General features: G+C 32.7%; 1 protein-coding gene across 3 annotated transcripts in view; it reads right to left on the minus strand.

The window, feature by feature from the left end:
* The window catches only part of Fstl5 (follistatin like 5), a 527925-nt gene that overhangs the window by 255018 nt on the left and 254114 nt on the right, over window positions 1–18793 (minus strand). For all 3 annotated transcript variants that reach the window (XM_028754928.1, XM_028754930.1, XM_028754929.1), the window contains exon 5: window positions 16464–16584. In XM_028754928.1, the coding sequence (XP_028610761.1) occupies window positions 16464–16584 (121 nt within the window). The remainder of the gene's footprint in view (window positions 1–16463; window positions 16585–18793) is intronic.

The raw sequence follows: 18793 nt of genomic DNA on the forward strand, positions 1-18793 counted from the left end.
ATGGCTCCAGCTGTATATGTAGGGGAGGATGGCATCGTTGGGCATGCGTGGGAGAGGAGATCCTTGGTCCCATGAAGGCTGGACAACAAATGTGGGAGAATTCGAGGGTGGGGAGGTGGTAGGGGCACATCCTCATAGAAGCAGGAGGAGGGGGGATGGAATAGGGCATTCCTGGGCGAGGGAAATGGGGATAACATCTGAAACATAAATAAAATATCCAATAAAAAAAACTTAGTTAAAAAAATAAGAAAGTGCTGAAGAAGGGCTTCTGAGGAATCACTCAGGATGTTAACCATCTCTGACATCAAGCCTTCAGAAAAGGAGAGAGAAAGGTAGTTAGATAGATAGATAGATAGATAGATAGATAGATAGATAGATAGATAGATAGATAGATAGATGTGTGAGAGGGTGGGTGGGTGAATGAGTGGATGGATGGATGAATGGATGGATAGAGAGATGATAGATAGTAGATAGAAAGATAGATAGATAGATAGATAGATAGATAGATAGATAGATAGATGATACATAGATACATAGATAAATAGATACATAGAATAATTTAAGGAAATTGAACCTTCAATATTGTAACATATACTTTTATTAGTTATTTTAAAACATAATAGGGTAATGTGGAAGGATTGAATATGTGTGGAGTGTGGGAACTCTTGAGTGAGTGTGTAAAGAGCAGATTGAAGTCTGGAGTGAATATGTGTCCTTGACACAGGAACCATCATATTTATCTGTATGCAGTTAACCAATTTCTTTGATTCGGGTGTATAAAATGTCCACTTTTAGGTTTAGAGTTTTTAAAAGACTGCAGAAGCATAGATCCATAACTTTGTTAATTGTTTACAATATATTTTTTCAATATTGCGGTTCAATTTATGGCCTTCTGCATCTTGGAAAATAGTTTAGCCACTAAGTCATTTCAGCCATTTAAAAATTACATTTTGAGCTGGTAGCATCTGACTGAGGTACATAAGCAATACTTGAATTCATTAAGAAACTCATAATAATTGTGTTTTCCCTACCTCAATCTATCTAGTTGGTGGGATTCTACAAAATGACCACATTTTTGATGGTTTTTCATTAGGAAAGCAATAGCAATTAGTAATAAAAAGCACAGGAGAAAGCATTCCAGTATGTTGTCAATATGACATTCATCATGTTCTTAATTTTGCATGTGTGCTCATCTCCAAACTCACTAAGTTGTACATATTAAACATTGCAGCATATTATATGTCAATCTATAAAGACATTTAATTTTTTAGGTTAAACTTTACATGCCAAAGTAGGAAATGATGGTTTCATATTCTACAACCAGGTTTCTTCCAGTTTCCAAAATATACATGTTGAGTTATACCAGTAAGGTTGTGGTTCATATTTTGAGAAATGTGACCTCATAAGTCAGAGAAAAGTTTATTGTGTTAAAAAGAATGAAGTGAAAAATAACCAATGAGAAGTCTTCACATGTGGCCATGCTTTTCTTTATGATAAGGGTGTTGAATAGAAATACTTCGTTATCTCTGTTTTGGTAAAGATTCTACAAGAAAGAGTTATGTTACAGTATGTTTCAAGCTGATTTGGAAAGATCATACCCAGGTATAAGTGTAAGAATGAACTAAGGGTCAAAGTAATTCTGTTCTCTTAAAACACACAGAGGATATCAAGCAAATAGCATTATAATTAAGGAGAGATAGCTTCTTTATTTTATGTATAATATAGATGCAAATATAGATGAAAAGACTTTTAAAATATATTTCTTTTTCGTTTCATTTCTCCTAATGACATGACTAGTTTCTATTTCCTTGCCTTAAGGAATATGTGGATGTCTGGGATTAGTTCCCAGAAATGTTAATATTACTTTATTTTTATTCTTTCAAAGCTACTAAAACACAGCTGGGAAATTAAATGCAAATGCAAACATTTTCCTTCACAAAATTCTTTCTTCTTTAGCAAAAACATCTTACATCTATTTGTTTTAATGATGAATCCTATTCAACATTTGTCATTAACTTTAATGAATTCGCAACATGGATTTGATTCAAAGTGAATAGATGGTTGTGTAAATCTTTCCAGACTGCTGATTCAAAGGCTGTTTTAGATATAGAAGTCTGAGTTACAAATAACTCCTACTCTCTCCTTTGGTGTTCAACTCACGTTCATTTTATCTCCTTCTTTTATTTGAAGGGATCTTCCCTGACTGTATGTCTCCAGAACTTTAAATATTCTGATGTATGTAAATTGCAATGATCTATATCCTTATAATGCTACAGCTGATCCATCTATATGCAAAATTAACCCTGTGGCACTTAAAGAGCCATTTCCTCCATTTAGAGTTCTAGACAATTTCCATTTTAATCCTTCCCACAGCTTTTATTCCCTTAAATAGATTGAATTACACTCTTAGCCAAACTATTTTTGAAATAGCATTTCTCATAATACACGATTGATTACTTATTAAAACAAGATATGCTAAATGTCACTGGATAGATGTCCTGGTAGGTATGTTAATCCTTCTGGACCACTACTCTACCATGGAAGTTTTTGGACCTTTGCTAGCTACTGTTAAAAGATGTCTGTATTAAATATAATAAGAATTTCAAGAAGTTTTTTAGGATGTTATCTGTACATTTTCAAGAGCCAACATCATTCCTTCTTAGAACATACATAATTTGTAAGAAGAGAGATCAGCAGTGTTCAGTTATTCAATGACCAAGCCATAAAATACATTTCTTAAATGAGAATCTATGTTCATACTTAGTGTGCATACTTTGATGTATTTTTTTCTTGTTAAATTTGCAAAGAAATAAAAGACTACATCTCTATATGAAGCTACTCAACAAAATATCAGCTATATACATACACTTAATTAAATAATTTTTCTTGGCACTAAACTAATTATGAAGGTAAAGATATCTATATCAAAGTCTGGAATAATAAGCAATGTATTTAGAAAGTTAACACATTTTACGCTAACAATACTACTTTCTGAGTTAAACTAAAATATCAAGAGTGTATGATATAGGCTAAAAAAAATAAGCAATCAGTATGTCCTCTAAGATATTAAGAGCCTATACCAAATAGCTTTGAGATCGTGTAATGTCCATACGATGATGTAGATATTGTGACTATTTCTTTCCTTTTATTTTTAAATATTGTTCTATAAAATGCAAAAAAGAAGGCTGGAACTCAACTGGAAAGTCGAAACCAGTGTTAAGATCACCAGCACTCACATAAATGATGGGTGAGTATAGTGGCTTATCTAAATTGCAGCATGTGGAAAGCTGAGACTGAGGCGATGCTGCAAAATGCTGCATTAGCCTATATAGACATTGGGGATCCATTTACAAATATGTTCTAATGCACACATGTGTGTGTGCTTGTGTGCCATAAAAGTGAGAACACATAAACACAGCCTCTCTCTCTCTCTCTCTCTCTCTCTCTCTCTCTCTCTCTCTCTCTCTCTCTCTCTCTCTCTCACCAGATATACGTGAAAAATTCAAAGTAAAAAGCAAGTTATTGAGCTGGGAGACAGCACAGGTCCAAGAGGTACTGATTGCACTCTCTCTAGTTCAACACTTTCGAAAAAGAAAAGGCTGAAGAAATGACTCAGTCTTGGAGTGTTCACCTGAAATTCAACCTCTAGTACTAATAAAAACTTCTAGGCATATGTTATATAAATATCTGTACTCTCAATACTTTGAAGACTGAAGTAGGAGAATCAGAGATTCAAAGATGTTATGTTACGTGTGTTAGATGGTCATAAACTGAGTTGTAATCCAGTCTAATCCAGATGACATCTTGCTTCAACAAATAAAACATATTTTTAAGTAAATTAACAAGTAGGAATGTAAGGAATTGGGTATTGAATTTGCACTATGTCTTATATAAATAAGAAATGGCTTTAAGAAAACTAGATTAGGCAGACAAACTATGTGATGGGCATCAAGGTATCAACAACATTGCAGTATTGTACACACAAATGAAAATTCATACTATTTAGTCCAATTACTAGACAAACTCCTCTACAAAGTAGAGGTAATCAAAATATAAACAGTGGAAAAAATAAATTACATCTATATATAGTAAGAGCCTTATAATTAGAAAAGATGCTTAGAAAAAGCAAGCATAAATTTGGAAGTATTGTTATAAAAAGGAGCTCATGAAATGCTCAGTAAAAATAATTATATAATTTGTAGTGCAATATAAAGAATAAAGTTCTGTTGAAAGGTTAAGAAGTTGAAATGGGAGTTAAATTGTATAAGTTTTATGAATTGATTTAAGAAAAAAAATGAAAGAGAAAATAGTGTTAGCTTAATTAAAAACCATATTAACCGTAAGATCACTTGGTGACACAGTGTACTGGCTAGTTTTATGTGAACTTGACACAAGCTGGAGTTATCACAAAGAAAAGAGGTTCAGTTGAGAAAATGCCTCCATGAGATCCAGTTGTAAGGCATTTTCTCAATTAGTGATCAAGGGCAGAGGGCCCACTGTGGGTGTTATCATCCCTGGGCTGGTAGTCTTCGGTTCTATAAGAAAGTAAGATGAACAAGCCAGGGAAAGCAAGCCAGTAACATCCCTCCGTGGCCTCTGTATCAGCTCCTGCTTCCTGACCTGCTTGAGTTCCAGTCCTCACTTCCTTTGGTGATGAACAGCAATGTGGAGATTATGTCATATAACTAATTTATAAATTTTGTGTTGAAAAATCATTTTATTGATAAAATTCAGTGCACCAATGCATTAATATGAACTGTTAGTATGTATAAGAAAAGTAATTTTGAAAATTCATTAACTCAAACATTTCAGCATTGTTCTTTAGGGAAATTGTAAACAATAAACTTCATCATTTGAACAAAATACTGAATGAATACTAGTCTCACTTTTTATATGATGATAATTAAGAAAATAAAGCAAATGTACTCAATAAATTACCTGAAATCTACCTATTTTACAAAATAATTTCATTAATACTGTATCAAAAATGGAAGAAAATTTAACTCTGTCAAAAAAGACTGTAATTACATAAAATCACTACTAATAAAAATTGAAATGTATAATATTTTCAATATCAGAAATAATAGTTTGAGCATAAATATCTAGCCAGATTGATCTTACATAACAAATTTTCTGAATCCTGACAGTTTCACAGTATGAGCTATTAATTAGCAACAACACATAGATTCTAATGTAACTGTTACTCTAGAACACAAATACACACATAAACACACACACACACACACACATACACACACACACATACACACACATACACGCAGGGCTGGGGAAAAAGAGATAAATGGAGGGATAAAGGGGGTGAGAGGAAATAAGAATTATGGGGTAATGTGTCTATCCTTATTTAGACTAAGTGCAAATTATCTGTTTCTGCATGTGCAAGCAGACACAGGCTATGCCTTTCAGACAACAAGAAAAGGAAATGCATTATTAAACAAATGAAAGGAGCCAACTTTTCAAGTTCTTTCTATTTACCTCTTTCATTTTTCTGACTCAAGAGCCTGATGAATATTTTCTCTTAACATTTATGAAAATATGGTCAGTTTCAATCTGTGCCCTTTATTCCGTAGTTGCACAGAGAATCTTCTGTAATATTTACTATAAGAGTATATTAACTATTTTATGGTGTTAAAATCTGATTTTAGTGGTTTATATCCCTCCTCACTCTTTACTACAAGGCTCTTACTCTTATAGTCACAGCAAAGGACATAGTAAAGAATGGCAATGAATAAAACAAAGTAGATTTTTTTCTGTAAAGTGACATAGTTTTGCAAACTTGAACAAGAAAGGAGAGATATGTGTGTTCACGGAAAGAAACCTGAATCTTTTAAGACTATATTTAAGACAAGGTCAACAACAACAACCAAGTACAATTTCACATGTCTTGAGCAAAAGGCTATGATTTAGGATGTGAAATGCTCAATGTAGGAAAGAGGAAACAATGATCCTCACAAGGTTCGCTCATTCCAAGTACAGGATGTCAGTTTGATGCCCAAAATATTAGCAATCCATTGAGAAATTCTCATCAGGAGAGAAGTTTAAACATCTCTGTATCTGCAGCTTAAAGAACAGAAAGTAAGCTGGGACTTTTAAAAATAGGACCATGAGTTACAAAACTTTTCTCCTCTAAAAGGTACATGGTATGAAAATATATAAATTTTAATCAGGTAGTAAAGATGTAATTAAATATGAGTTCTTAAGAAGGACATACAATAAAGTTGACAGTTTTTTGAATCTCATCTATAAAAAATTATCTGTACTTCCTATGGGGTTACAGACCCCTTCAGCTTTCTCAGTTCTTTCCTGAACTCCTCCATTGGGATCCCCACACTCAGTCCAATGGTTGACTGCAAGCATCCACATTTGTATTTGTCAGGCTCTGGCAGAGCCTCTCCACATATGTAGCAGAGGATGGCCTTATCTGGCATCAATGGGAGGAGAGGCCCTTGGTCCTGTGAAGGCTCTGATGACCCAGTTTAGGGGAGTGCCATGGTGGTAAGGTGGGAGTGGGTGGGGGAGCACCCTCATAGAAGCAGAGGAAGGAGAGACGGAGGCGGGTTGTGGAGGGGAAACTGGGAAAGGTGATAACATTTGAAATGGAAATAAATAAAATATCCAATTAAAAAAAAGATAATTATGTGTAGAAGTTAAAGACATTGAGAACCACATCAAAGCATAATAATAATGTTGATTAGTTGAATTATTTTCATTAAAGTGCTTGTAGAACATTTCAAAGGAATATATATACATATATATACATATATATGATATATATATATGATATATATATGATCACACACACACACATATATATATGTATATAATCATAACATTTATTTGCACATGTGTTTGAGCTCAGTTTCAGATGGCAAAGGAAACAATTTCCAACATCTTATGGATAAAGTTCAGTAATATATACCCTCTAAATGCTTTCTACATAACTATATAATGAAGTTAATTTTAGGCTTTGTAAAATTTTTAAGTAAGAAATATTTTATAAGTGGAATGGTGCAGGTGTTCAGAGTTCTGTGATCTCTTTTCAAATATCATATGAGCATTTAAAACAGGTTTGGGAACTCTAACAATGTGAATTTGATATGATGTTACCTTCAGCTAACATTTCTATACTGTAAATCATATATAACTAGCTGATTTTTGCAGATTTCTGGTAGGTCATCTGATAAACTATTTAAAAACCTCAGAAGTCAGTCAATAGAATATGAAGCATCCATGACATTCAGAAGCTTCTTTTCAAAAGCAAACATTGGGAACACACACACACACACACGTTTGCCTGTTCACTTAGAGAGTAGCATAGGAGTGTTCCTTCTTATCTTTGTCACATTTAAATACACCTGAGCCATGCCTCTTCCCTCTGTGTCCACTCACCAAGGATATAAAACACTACCTAGTTTAGTCTATCATCTCTACTTTCATTCCCATCTGCCAACAGTGCTGATAAGACAAACATTTTATTTTCGTTTCCCCATCAGTTGTTCTGTAATAGGGTGAAAGACAGGATCAGAAATAGGGGAATTATTTTTGCCATGCTGACCATGTGAGGATTGAAGTTTCCTGAGTTTTAAGCACATGGTTGTGAATAACTCTGCCCTTATATCTGATCTTTCCAGCCGAACAATCATATAAAATGAAGCAATTACTATTTCATCATGTCCAGTGATAAATGATTTCTACCTTAAAAAAAGCGATTTTCAGTGATCTAAAAACTTGTAAGAGAGTAAAAGTAGGTATTTTTGGCAAAGTAAAACATGAAATATGAAAATCTATTAAAATATATCACTTACAGCTTTGGGGAAATGCCAATAAATTTTCATTTGTCTGTATATGAATATTCCTTTATGCCAACCAGCATTTGTGATGAATGATGAAGAGTAGTCATAGCAGATTGAAAGTGAATCCCAAGGAATTTCAGGAATAAACAGATGGTGAAGATGTGCACGGGAACATCATATGCTCCTGTGTAGCACACAAATGACCGAGGGAGTAAATGAGCCTCAAGTAGCATGTAAGCCTGCATAAACCATTCATCCCCATGGTAGTTATAAAGCTGCAGCCATGATTTTCCTGTGTGTGTTTGCAAGACCCTACACATGATTTCAGCCTACATAATCAGATTAGCAGTTATGAAAATGTGTGAATGATTTTATTTCAGTTTTAAATTAATTTTTATTGGATATTTTATTTACATATTAGATGTTATCCCCTTCCCCCATTTTATTTCATTTTTGAAATAAATGACAAAGTCTTTTATGCCAACCCTGTCTTTTATGCCAACCCTGAGGCTTCAGTATTGGTGTATGTAAAATTGTGTTTCATAATCTGAATCATTTCCAGGAAGCTTTCCTGTGATAAGAAAGTGATGTTCTTCTTAGAAACAGGAAGGGCTCATTATTGTGTTGTAAACTTTGGCTCCAGAATATGATATCAAAGGAATTAAAAATGTGAGGATTATTTTTAGAACTTCAAGATAAATAGGATTCTTTTCAACTCACAAAAAATGTGAAATTGAGAATTCTGTTAAATACCTGGATTACAGAAAGGCATATGTTTGACTCTTTTGCTTCTGATAAAACACAGCTGCTAATATTGATAGGGATTGTATCCAAAGTGATTGAAATCACAGACTAAGGAGACAGACTGATCACACATTAAAATCTTTTACTGATGCTATTTTCTACAACTTATACATTTTAGAGCACAGAAAACAGGAATGCTCTGCCAACTTAAAGTTTTTTTTTTCAAATATGATATTAAGTTCTTCTATTGCAGTTTAGGATAACAATAAATATTCATAAGAAATGGTGCTTATAACACTTCTGCCTGTTGCTTAAACATACATAACAAGTGTAATAATATGTAATTTTACTTTTCAGCAGCATGACAAAGCATCTAAAGGGTTAGAAGAAAGACTAGAACATTTAATAAGATTTAATAAAAAATGTTATGTATATAGAAAATGTGTCTATAATTATACTGAATAAGTCATAAAATAAACTTAATATTGGTTCAAAATGTTGATATAGTCTAGTAATAATGGAATTATGAGAAAGATATTTGTTTTTAATAAATTAATTTTAGTAAAGTTAATTTATCAAACAACATTTTATACATACAGTGTACATCACTATTACTAGTTTGCATCTTCAGTGTTTTCACTTAGCCTAATTTGATATCATTTCAAGCTACATTTTTTTTATCAGTAAGAGAAAATTTAAAATTTAGAACCTCAAATAGTTCATTTATTTGTGCCTCAGTGGTATAAGTACCACATAAAGTATCGGTAAGAAATCATTTTATTACGAAACATTTGTAAATTATTTCTACGATAATAGTCATAAAATTTTTGGTTATAATATGAATTGCTCTATACCATGTTTTATAAAGCAAAACTTATGCCTGGCTTATTTAAATGTCACTGCAAGTTACAGAAAAATTCACTCAAATGATGAAATTACATGTATATTTGGTATAATTTTCTTATTTTCTGAAAGTATTAGTATCAATATAAAGCTTACATTATGTTATATACAGCCAAAATATGTGCTGAACTCCATATTCAGATAAGTAGAATTTTCCTAGTGTGCTACACCACAAGATGTTATTATATTTCACAACTACCTGTTGTTTATTTTACAAATAATTAAAAGAGAAGATTAAAGGCTCTAAACACAATATGATGATACAGAGAGGGAAATATTAGCCACTCTGATGTGATCAGAGAATAATACCGAATATATCAACTGAAATATTATGTTTTCTCTTTATGCACAAATAATCATTACATCTTATTATGGTTTTTTTTTACATATTCAAGGAGAGTAAAAAGTCAACTACTAGTATCTGATGATTACACACTGCATAAACCTATTAACTTACTATACCCTACATAATGATGTCATTAAAAATTTTTTTAATGCTAAGGAAGGTCTTGGTGCCAAGCTGCAGCATCTGTTAATGCCCCCAGAAGTACCACTTCAGGAAAAAGCCCCAGCTGTCACCATCTAATGCAAAAGGAAAAAAAAAAAAAAAAAACAAGCTGCTGAGAAAATTGGGGCATAGTTCTGTGGCATAGTTTTAAGTGACTTACAAATCCTTGCCTTTGTGAAGGAAGCTCTATCCACTCAAGGCTTTAGAACATACAAAAGGTAACATAGGCCCCAGTCCAGGAATTTCAAAGAAACTGCTATCAATGGCATGGGTCTACAAAAGAAAAAATAACAATGATTTTTCAGAACTAGTATAAAAACTGAGCATATAGCTTAGGGAAGCACAGCCCAGAATATTATACTGAAATTGGTTAGAAGTAATTTTAGTTCGATGCATTTTTATGACTGACAGGATACATGACAGTGTATAAATTAGGAATGATTGATCAATTCACACATTCATTTTATTTCAATTTTACTTAGAGTAAGAAAGTGCCTTCTTTTGTCAATATTTATACAACACAGAGAGCTGAAATGATAAGAATTAAATAAGAATATTCACTTTAAAATAAGACTAATGAGTCTGATTGTGTTTGATTTTAATGCTTCATAGAAATTGCAATAATAGATAACATGTATTAATGAGAGACCAACAAATAGAGATGGTCAGGCATGAGAGTTTAGACAAATCTGTAGAGGCAGAACATCTAAAACCGATTTGATAAATCATCTTACATTGCAAAACTGTGGGGACGTTGCAGGATGGAGCCATCTTAAAGCGGAGAGAAACTAACATACCCATTCACTTTTAAATCATACTTTATATCAATATTTGTTTCTCTGATGTCCTTTATGATAATAGTTGTTCTGTAATATATATATATATTACATATACATATATACATTATATATGTATATATACATATTATATATATGTATAGATATATATACATATATATGTATATATATATATCAGCTTTTTATATTATTTCTGAAAAATCATTGTTATTTTGGCTTTTGTAGACACATGCTCTTGACAGTAATGTAGAAAGAAAAGTTTTTCTAAGAGAGAAAACATTTGCATGTATGAATGATTCTGTCCATTTAAATTCTGAAGAATTCAGAGAGAGAGAGAGAGAGAGAGAGAGAGAGAGGAGTTACCATAAACCCTAAAATATGGTGAAAGTAAAATTTTATATAGTTTTGTTTGTCCATATATAAATCTTTTATAGATGATTCATGAAATCCTTCACCCGATAATAACTTGGTAACCTTAATACACTGTTTGTTTTTTCATACAACAAGAATTTAAACAATGACAATTTATACTATATTTCATAAAGCAGAAAATGCACACAAAGTAAAGACACAATAAGAATCATTTAGGAAGAAGAAGAAGAAGAAGAAGAAGAAGAAGAAGAAGAAGAAGAAGAAGAGGAGGAGGAGGAGGAGGAGGAGGAGGAGGAGGAGGAGGAGGAGGAGGAGGAGGAGGAAGAACAACAACAACAACAACAACAAAAATGTCTCCATCCAGCAGCATCCAGCTTGTACCATAAAGTTGAGCTAATGGGAAACTGAAGAGTGAAATGGAAGACTGCTGCCTCCTAAGGTGGAACCTAAGGCTCACCTTCCCCTTTCTTTCTCTCAGGAGTCACAATCATGACTCTAAAGCTATATATAAGGTTTAGCTATGTAGAAGTTGTCTAAATCTATCAATTTCTGGTAATTCTTATATGAGCAGCTTTTCTGGTGAACGTTAATATTTTCACATTTCTTTAATCACCCTGTCAATCACTAGTAACTTTGCTTCTACCACTGAATTTCTGTTGAAAATTTTAGGACCAGTTGTCTCAGTGACTTCCTGGTTGGCAAATGCTGTGGCTGACAAAAGCAGACATTTTTGCCTTGGACTCAGCCTTGGAAAAGGATGGTCAATTTCTTATTAAATTTTAATATTTTGTTTCTGTTCTTTCTACCTATTGTGTGATTTTTCATTTTAAATTCCTGCTGAGAATTTATTGTGGCCTTCCCCTCCCATGCTGAAGGTTGTATTTCTTAGTTTTATTCTCAACTTGACATAATATACAGTAATCATTAAAGAGCTTTAATGAGGAATTGTCATGGTCAGATGGGATTCTGAGTATGTCTTTGGTGGATTTTCTTGATTATTAATTGATACTGGGTGGCTCATATCGCTGTAGGTGGCATCATTTCCAAATCAGGGTTCTGGACTGTATAGGCATAGAGAAAATAAGCAAGTAATACTGTAGTCACTCTGTAGTCGTTCAGTCTCTGTCTTGGACTGTGGATGTGATGCTGTAAGTTCCTATCTTGACTTGTTTGCAGGAATGGACTATGAGCTGGACTTTTAAGTGAAATAAGTCTCTTCATCCTGGATATTACTTTAAGACAATGTATAAGTCACAGTGACAGAAATGAGGTAAAGCAAACTCTAAGCTCTTAAGGAGTGCTAAATACAGATATATCTATAAGAATTCAATAAGATTTAAGCAACCAAAAATAAGAATTCATTCCAGTAAAAGTATCTTTATAAAAAAGGACACTATATTTCCTTTCCATATGTGTGGACATACTAAAACTACAACCATTCATTGGCATGACAGGAATACAGCAAGTGAGAAACAATGAATTGGCTGAGTGCCTTTCCAACAATGTTTCAGATTTAAGAACTAATATAAAAGGGTAGACAGGGAGGAATAAAATTTGAAGTGTAAATAAATGAATAAATACATAAAGAGAAATTGAAACAATTGATTTGTGTAGCATGTTGCGGACGCTACTTAAGAAAGGTCCCCTTACTTCCATTTCATGAACTTTTCTTCTTTACACACTCACTGAGAAACACAAGTGATATAATTTCCGAGGACTCCAGATCTGTTTTTCTGGCTTGGGCTCCTCATAAGGGATACATTATTCTTAAGTTAGAAGTTTCTCCTTGAATATACTATATATTTAAGTTTAATCTCATTCTGTTCCCAAACATGCTTTTCATTCTATGTTCCCCACTTCAACGAACAACCTCACTATTCTCAAGCTAGACATCTGACATTACCCTTCAATCTCATACTCCCGGAGTATATATTCAACTACCCACTGAGTAAAGCTGGTTATATGTATGAGTTATTTTCCAGACACAGCTTCTTCTGGCACATCTCAACTGCTACTAGGACCTGGCCTCATCACCTTTAACATTTAATGAGGTTGTCTTAATTCTGTTTTACTTGCTACTACTATTTTTCTAAAATAAAGGTCTTCATAAATTAATGCTTCAGCATACAAAAAGGTTAATGTGATATCTATCCTTTCTTTTGTAGGTATCAAATAGTTTTAATAGGACATATTTTAACATTGTCATTGTGATTTTTTAGGAAGAGAAGTTTCTTATATTATCATTATGAAATCCATATTCCATTGAAAGTGTTCACAATGAAGAACAATAGCTTTTTACATATAATCATGCATACCTTTAAGTAGCTATTTTATCATTTTAAATATCTAAGCATATTTATCCATCATTTTTAAGGAGAAGAAACACACAAACTATGAAATAATCATTTTAAATATGTTCATAATTGGCATGTGATCTATTTAAATATTTATTTTTGTCACTAGGAGAACCATAGATTTATTTGAATTCTTTACATTATGATTATTTTGAACTAATAAATACTAGTTAATTGTGACTTTGGAGGTTGAATCCTCTAAAATATTAACAAATTTAAAAATGTTTGCATTGATCTGATAAAGGCTAATATAAAATTGGACCACAGAAATTTCTGACAATTACTCAGGCCCGTGAGATGTCTCAGCCAGTAAAGACATTTGTCATTGAAGATGCTTGCTAGAGAACCTGAGTCATACCCTAGATACCATGTATAGTTGAAAGGTGTGAGCCAGCTACACAAAGTTGGCATTTGACATCCTACATATGGCTATATATCTGAGCACCCTCTTCCCCAACATACACAAACCATATATACAACATGGTCACATCTATTGAAAATAATAATATAAATTAAACAAAATTAAAACAATTCCCAAAGAGATATGGGCTTAAACACTTTGCCTAAAATTAAATGTCTGAAGATTTTGTCATTAATCGTAATATTCAATTAATATTCAATTAATTGTAATATTTACTTTTTGCTACATATTTATATCATAGATGTAGAATGTTTAGGCAATTCACTTTTAACCTTACAAATCATATTATTTTATCTGGAAAGCATGTCACCGCTTTTCCTCAATATAGCTCATTTACATTCTCAAAGAAAACTTTGGCCATAAGATGTACATGTTTGAATGGAAATATTCAAGAAAACATAATGCCACATTAAGGGTACACGTCATCTGACAAGAGACTTAAAGATTCTTCCAAACATGAAAGCTAACAAAAGTTTTCTGTCTCAAATATTGAATATTTAGACCCATATATTATCCTTAAATCTCATCTAAGTACAGAATCAGCACAATTATCATTAAGTTAATTGCATATATGATAAACTATTTTCATTAAATTATGTTTGTTTTACAGTCCAAGAGTAATTTTCTACCTAATTTTAAAAAATTAGGTAGTTTCTTGTGTAAAGTAGCTTTGTGGTCAGATAATGATGTTTTATTTTGTTTGAGTTTCATTGGCAATTGATTTTCAATTGTAAAATATCACTTATTAGAACAATGTACTTACATCATAACCAAATCATGTTTGAAAACATGGTCTAATTTCCCTATGAGAAGGGCAGACTGTGATATTGTAGGCAAGATTCTTATCTGCTGACACTTTCAGAGATAATTGTAAAGACTTCTTGTTAGCTAGTGTAAAATAACATACTTTTCACACTTATCTTTGATTTTATCCACTATTTTACCACTAACAAAACACAAATACTTTTAACACTCTTCCAAATGCTTTATAAACTGTATATCATTAAGTTATTTCCAGCTAATGCCATAAATTTACTTTATACTAACTAACCTATTTTAATAGAACAACAAATAGTCATGTTGGACTAGTTTTCATAAATACTCTCAAATCTCAGGCACCTGGTTTGATTATGTCGTTCTATTCTCTGGTCTTTGATCTTTCTAAGTTTAAAGCTGCTTAAGCCAAGTACTTCTACTGCTACCATCTTTGAAAAGACCCTCTCCACCACAGCACAGATGACAATCTACATTCTTGTTTTAACTACCCTTTTATAACCTGCTTTGTGTGGTATTGTAAATTGATGGTGAAGATTTTATATAAAAATATATGTTCATATTTTTTAATGAACCATCTTTTTTTCTATTCTACCCCTTGAGTTCCATAATGATTGCCTGGTATATAAAGTAAGACTTAGTGTAAAATCCACAAATTAAATAACAAATTTGACATAGGCTTGAATCTATAATCATCACTTTTCCTTAAACTCAATGTGATCGATATTATTCATAGGAGCTTCTATCATTTCCTTATTTTTTGCAAGGAATATTAGCTTTGTAAACCACTTTTAAGGGAACAGCAACTTGCTAAGCCATCTTATCAGTAAATATTTCAGTTACTCATGTAAGAGAGCGTGAAATTTGATTAAATCCTAAGACCATTTTCATACCTGATCATAAAATGTATACCCTTCAGCTGTATTTTTGTAAATTCTGAGTCATCTCTCTGACCTAAAGAATAATATTTTTAAGTAACTTTTCAATCAGTCACCTGTAAGATTGAAATATTCAAACATGTCTTTTACTTTAAAAACATGATATATATAAGTTTTGTTATCATGTGCCCATTTGAATGTGTGATATGATTCTTTAGTACTTTGCAAGTAGCCATATTTGTTTCTCTGTTTTGTTAGTTTTTCTCTTGAGCACAAATCTTGATTATTTCATTGTTCTGGTTGTGGCCTTGCAGTCTGTTTTCTTTAAGGATTATATTGACTAAATCTTCATATTTTGTTTCATATGAGAAGCACAGTTTGTTATTCTAAGGTACATCTAAATGCCTCAAACAAATATAAATTGTTCTAGAGTCCCTTAACATGAATATAATGTTTTATCCCAATGAAAGAAAAAACTTATAAGGTGCCATAATTTCTGAAAGGTTCAGTAACCTCATCTGTTAATTCATTTTTGGTTTTGTAATGAAGTTGTAAATGTCACTGCACAAGTAGTTAAATTGTTTCCAATGCATGATGACTACAGGTCAGTGTGTTTCCTCTAGAGGAGCCTCTAAGGCAGCATTGTAAATTGACTCTCACACCAAAGTCAGTAAGACGTGGGGATACCATAAGGAAGAGAGCATATCTACAGGGTTCTTTCTGAAATGCACAATCCCCTAGCTTTGTATGTACACTTGAGGAGCCAAAACATTAAATTCTCTCTGTTATAACACTTCTCCTAAGAAACAGCTTGTACTTAGGATCAAGCTTACAAACCATATTGTATAGAGCATCAGGAAAGAAAAAGAGCAAACTGAGATAAGATTGAATCTACACTCACGAAATGCTCTGTAGAATTCTTCAAGAGCCAGGTGCTTGTCAGCATTGAAGTCGTCATATTTGAGCAGATCATACAAAGTACAGTCAGAACGGTCCTTGTTCAATTCCTCTTGTTTAATCACCTGACAATCAATACAATGAAATGTTTATATTTTTGTCTCATATTTCCATACAATATAATTAATTATAGGTAACAGTCACAGAATTGATTTATTTTAAATCTTGAGAACAGTGAAGAACTGAATCAATAACAAACATGGAATTGAATATTTATCTTTGTCATTCTACAAATAATTTTTAACCATTATAATTATATTAAGATACATTCTTAGAATATTTCTAAATTTTTTAAATGAAAAGCATCACAATATAACTTAACACTTCTGCATGTTTTCTCTTTGGCTTGAGTTATTTTCTTTATTTACAGCAACTCAGGGAGACACCTGCAGAGGAAAACCAGGCTCTGTTCCTCATTGACCCATGTCAGAAGAAAACACTGCTCCATCGTGTTGTGAAAAGTGCAGCATGCTGTGACTACTTCCTTCCTCATATTATTTGTGAAAAATGAAGTTAGATTTTTTCCCCTTATGCCTAAACTCCTCCATAGCCGGGAGATGAGTCATTTGAGATTGGGCCAGGCTCCCTGCTCACAAAAGAACTATTAAGCAAATGACTGTTTCCAGGAGCCAGACAGAATTAATGCACCGATTGATAGCAAGTCTATTCAAGCATGGTGAGGCAAACCATCATCGTCATTCCTACTCTGTCTGCTCCCATAGATGGAGCTTCGACATTTTTATACTCTGCTGATTTTGACTATTGCTTGTCAGAAAGCAGAGTTCACACAATTTAGCAGACATTCCTATCCATGGTGTGCAGTTGCATTGCAATGTCCACAATTCCTCAGTCCTTTAATATTCTACAGTATACAGAGGCAGCCATTCCTATTGCTTAACTCAGCTTTAGAATGGGTTGTTGTTGCTGTCTTAAAGTCTATATAGTATAATCAGAATACACAGTATCTGTAGTTACCAGAAATGTATTTGGGTCCTACCAATGTCACTTAATAGCTGTTTAATTGATTACAAGTAAATTCACATTAATCAATTAGAAGATACAAATATTGTACTTCCATTCATATATAAGTAGTCACGTGCAATCAAGACATGTATTATGTACTCAAAAGTGATCATTTAACATTAAAAAGTAATTGATCTTTATCTAATGTTTATCATTAAATAACCCCCTGTTGGGTTTCAAGTACCAACTTGAGTATGTTGTGCATTCACAAGTGTTTGTCTTTCTTTTTGTAAAATATAGCATTTCACATACATGTTGTTAAATACAGGTAATTGATGATACCATTCTGAGGATCTTCTGATGTTTTCAATCTATATTTTAACCCTTTATGGGAAACTTATTTGGTGGCCAAACCTAAGTGTAATATGGGTGACAAATGGAGTCTTTCTGAAGATGGGACCAACATATACTAAACACCTAAGCAGTGACATGCAATACAGCCTACTACCTGCAAAATAAGACCTCCCTACAATATTTATTCATTTTATTTAAATTACATTATAAAAAACTAGAAAATAAAAGTATGATATACAAAAAAAAACAGACCTACATACAACCTGCATCTTGGGGGGGGGGGCTTTTATAACATTAGAATAGCCATTTGTAAGCTACAGACCTTCACTTGAATTTTACATTTTATCAAATATGTTCTTATAGATAGAATTAATTTTTTTATTGGTTAAGCTGGTATTTTCAAAATAGAGATGGGATAGACATAGATTTCTCATGCTTAACGTTCTTGGAAATTGATGCTGTTGATGATGAATATTACACCATATGCTATGCACATTCTACCTGCAGGGATTAACAATAATACCTAATGGCTGAAGCCATCAGTGCTATAAGCCTCTTGGGAAAATCAAGTCTTTCTTTTCCATTTAGAAGCAAAAATCCCTCAGTCATTATCCATCTGTTATTGATTAGACTACATATAATGATCTTGCTCCAGGCTGGGAGTTGGCAGTGCATCTAATTGTACCTCACTGTAATTTTTTCTGAACACTCCCATTGCTGGAGTTAGAACAGCATGTAGGACACAGATATCTCAGACTTCATCAGGCATTTCAATGTTAGTAACTTCTACATGACACATAAATCTGTAAATGGGTAAGTCAAGCAAAGACATGATTTTGGTATTCATATATAATTTTTATGCCTCATATATTTTTTTCTAATCTGCTGCTAACATTAAATTCATTTTTTAGGCCAAAAGATGAGTTTCCAGCTTTTTGGTACTTGCTTGTCTAGTGT

The sequence above is a fragment of the Grammomys surdaster genome, unplaced genomic scaffold, assembly GCF_004785775.1.
Source record: "Grammomys surdaster isolate TR1022 unplaced genomic scaffold, NIH_TR_1.0 126039, whole genome shotgun sequence".
NCBI classification, from domain to species: Eukaryota; Metazoa; Chordata; class Mammalia; order Rodentia; family Muridae; genus Grammomys; species Grammomys surdaster.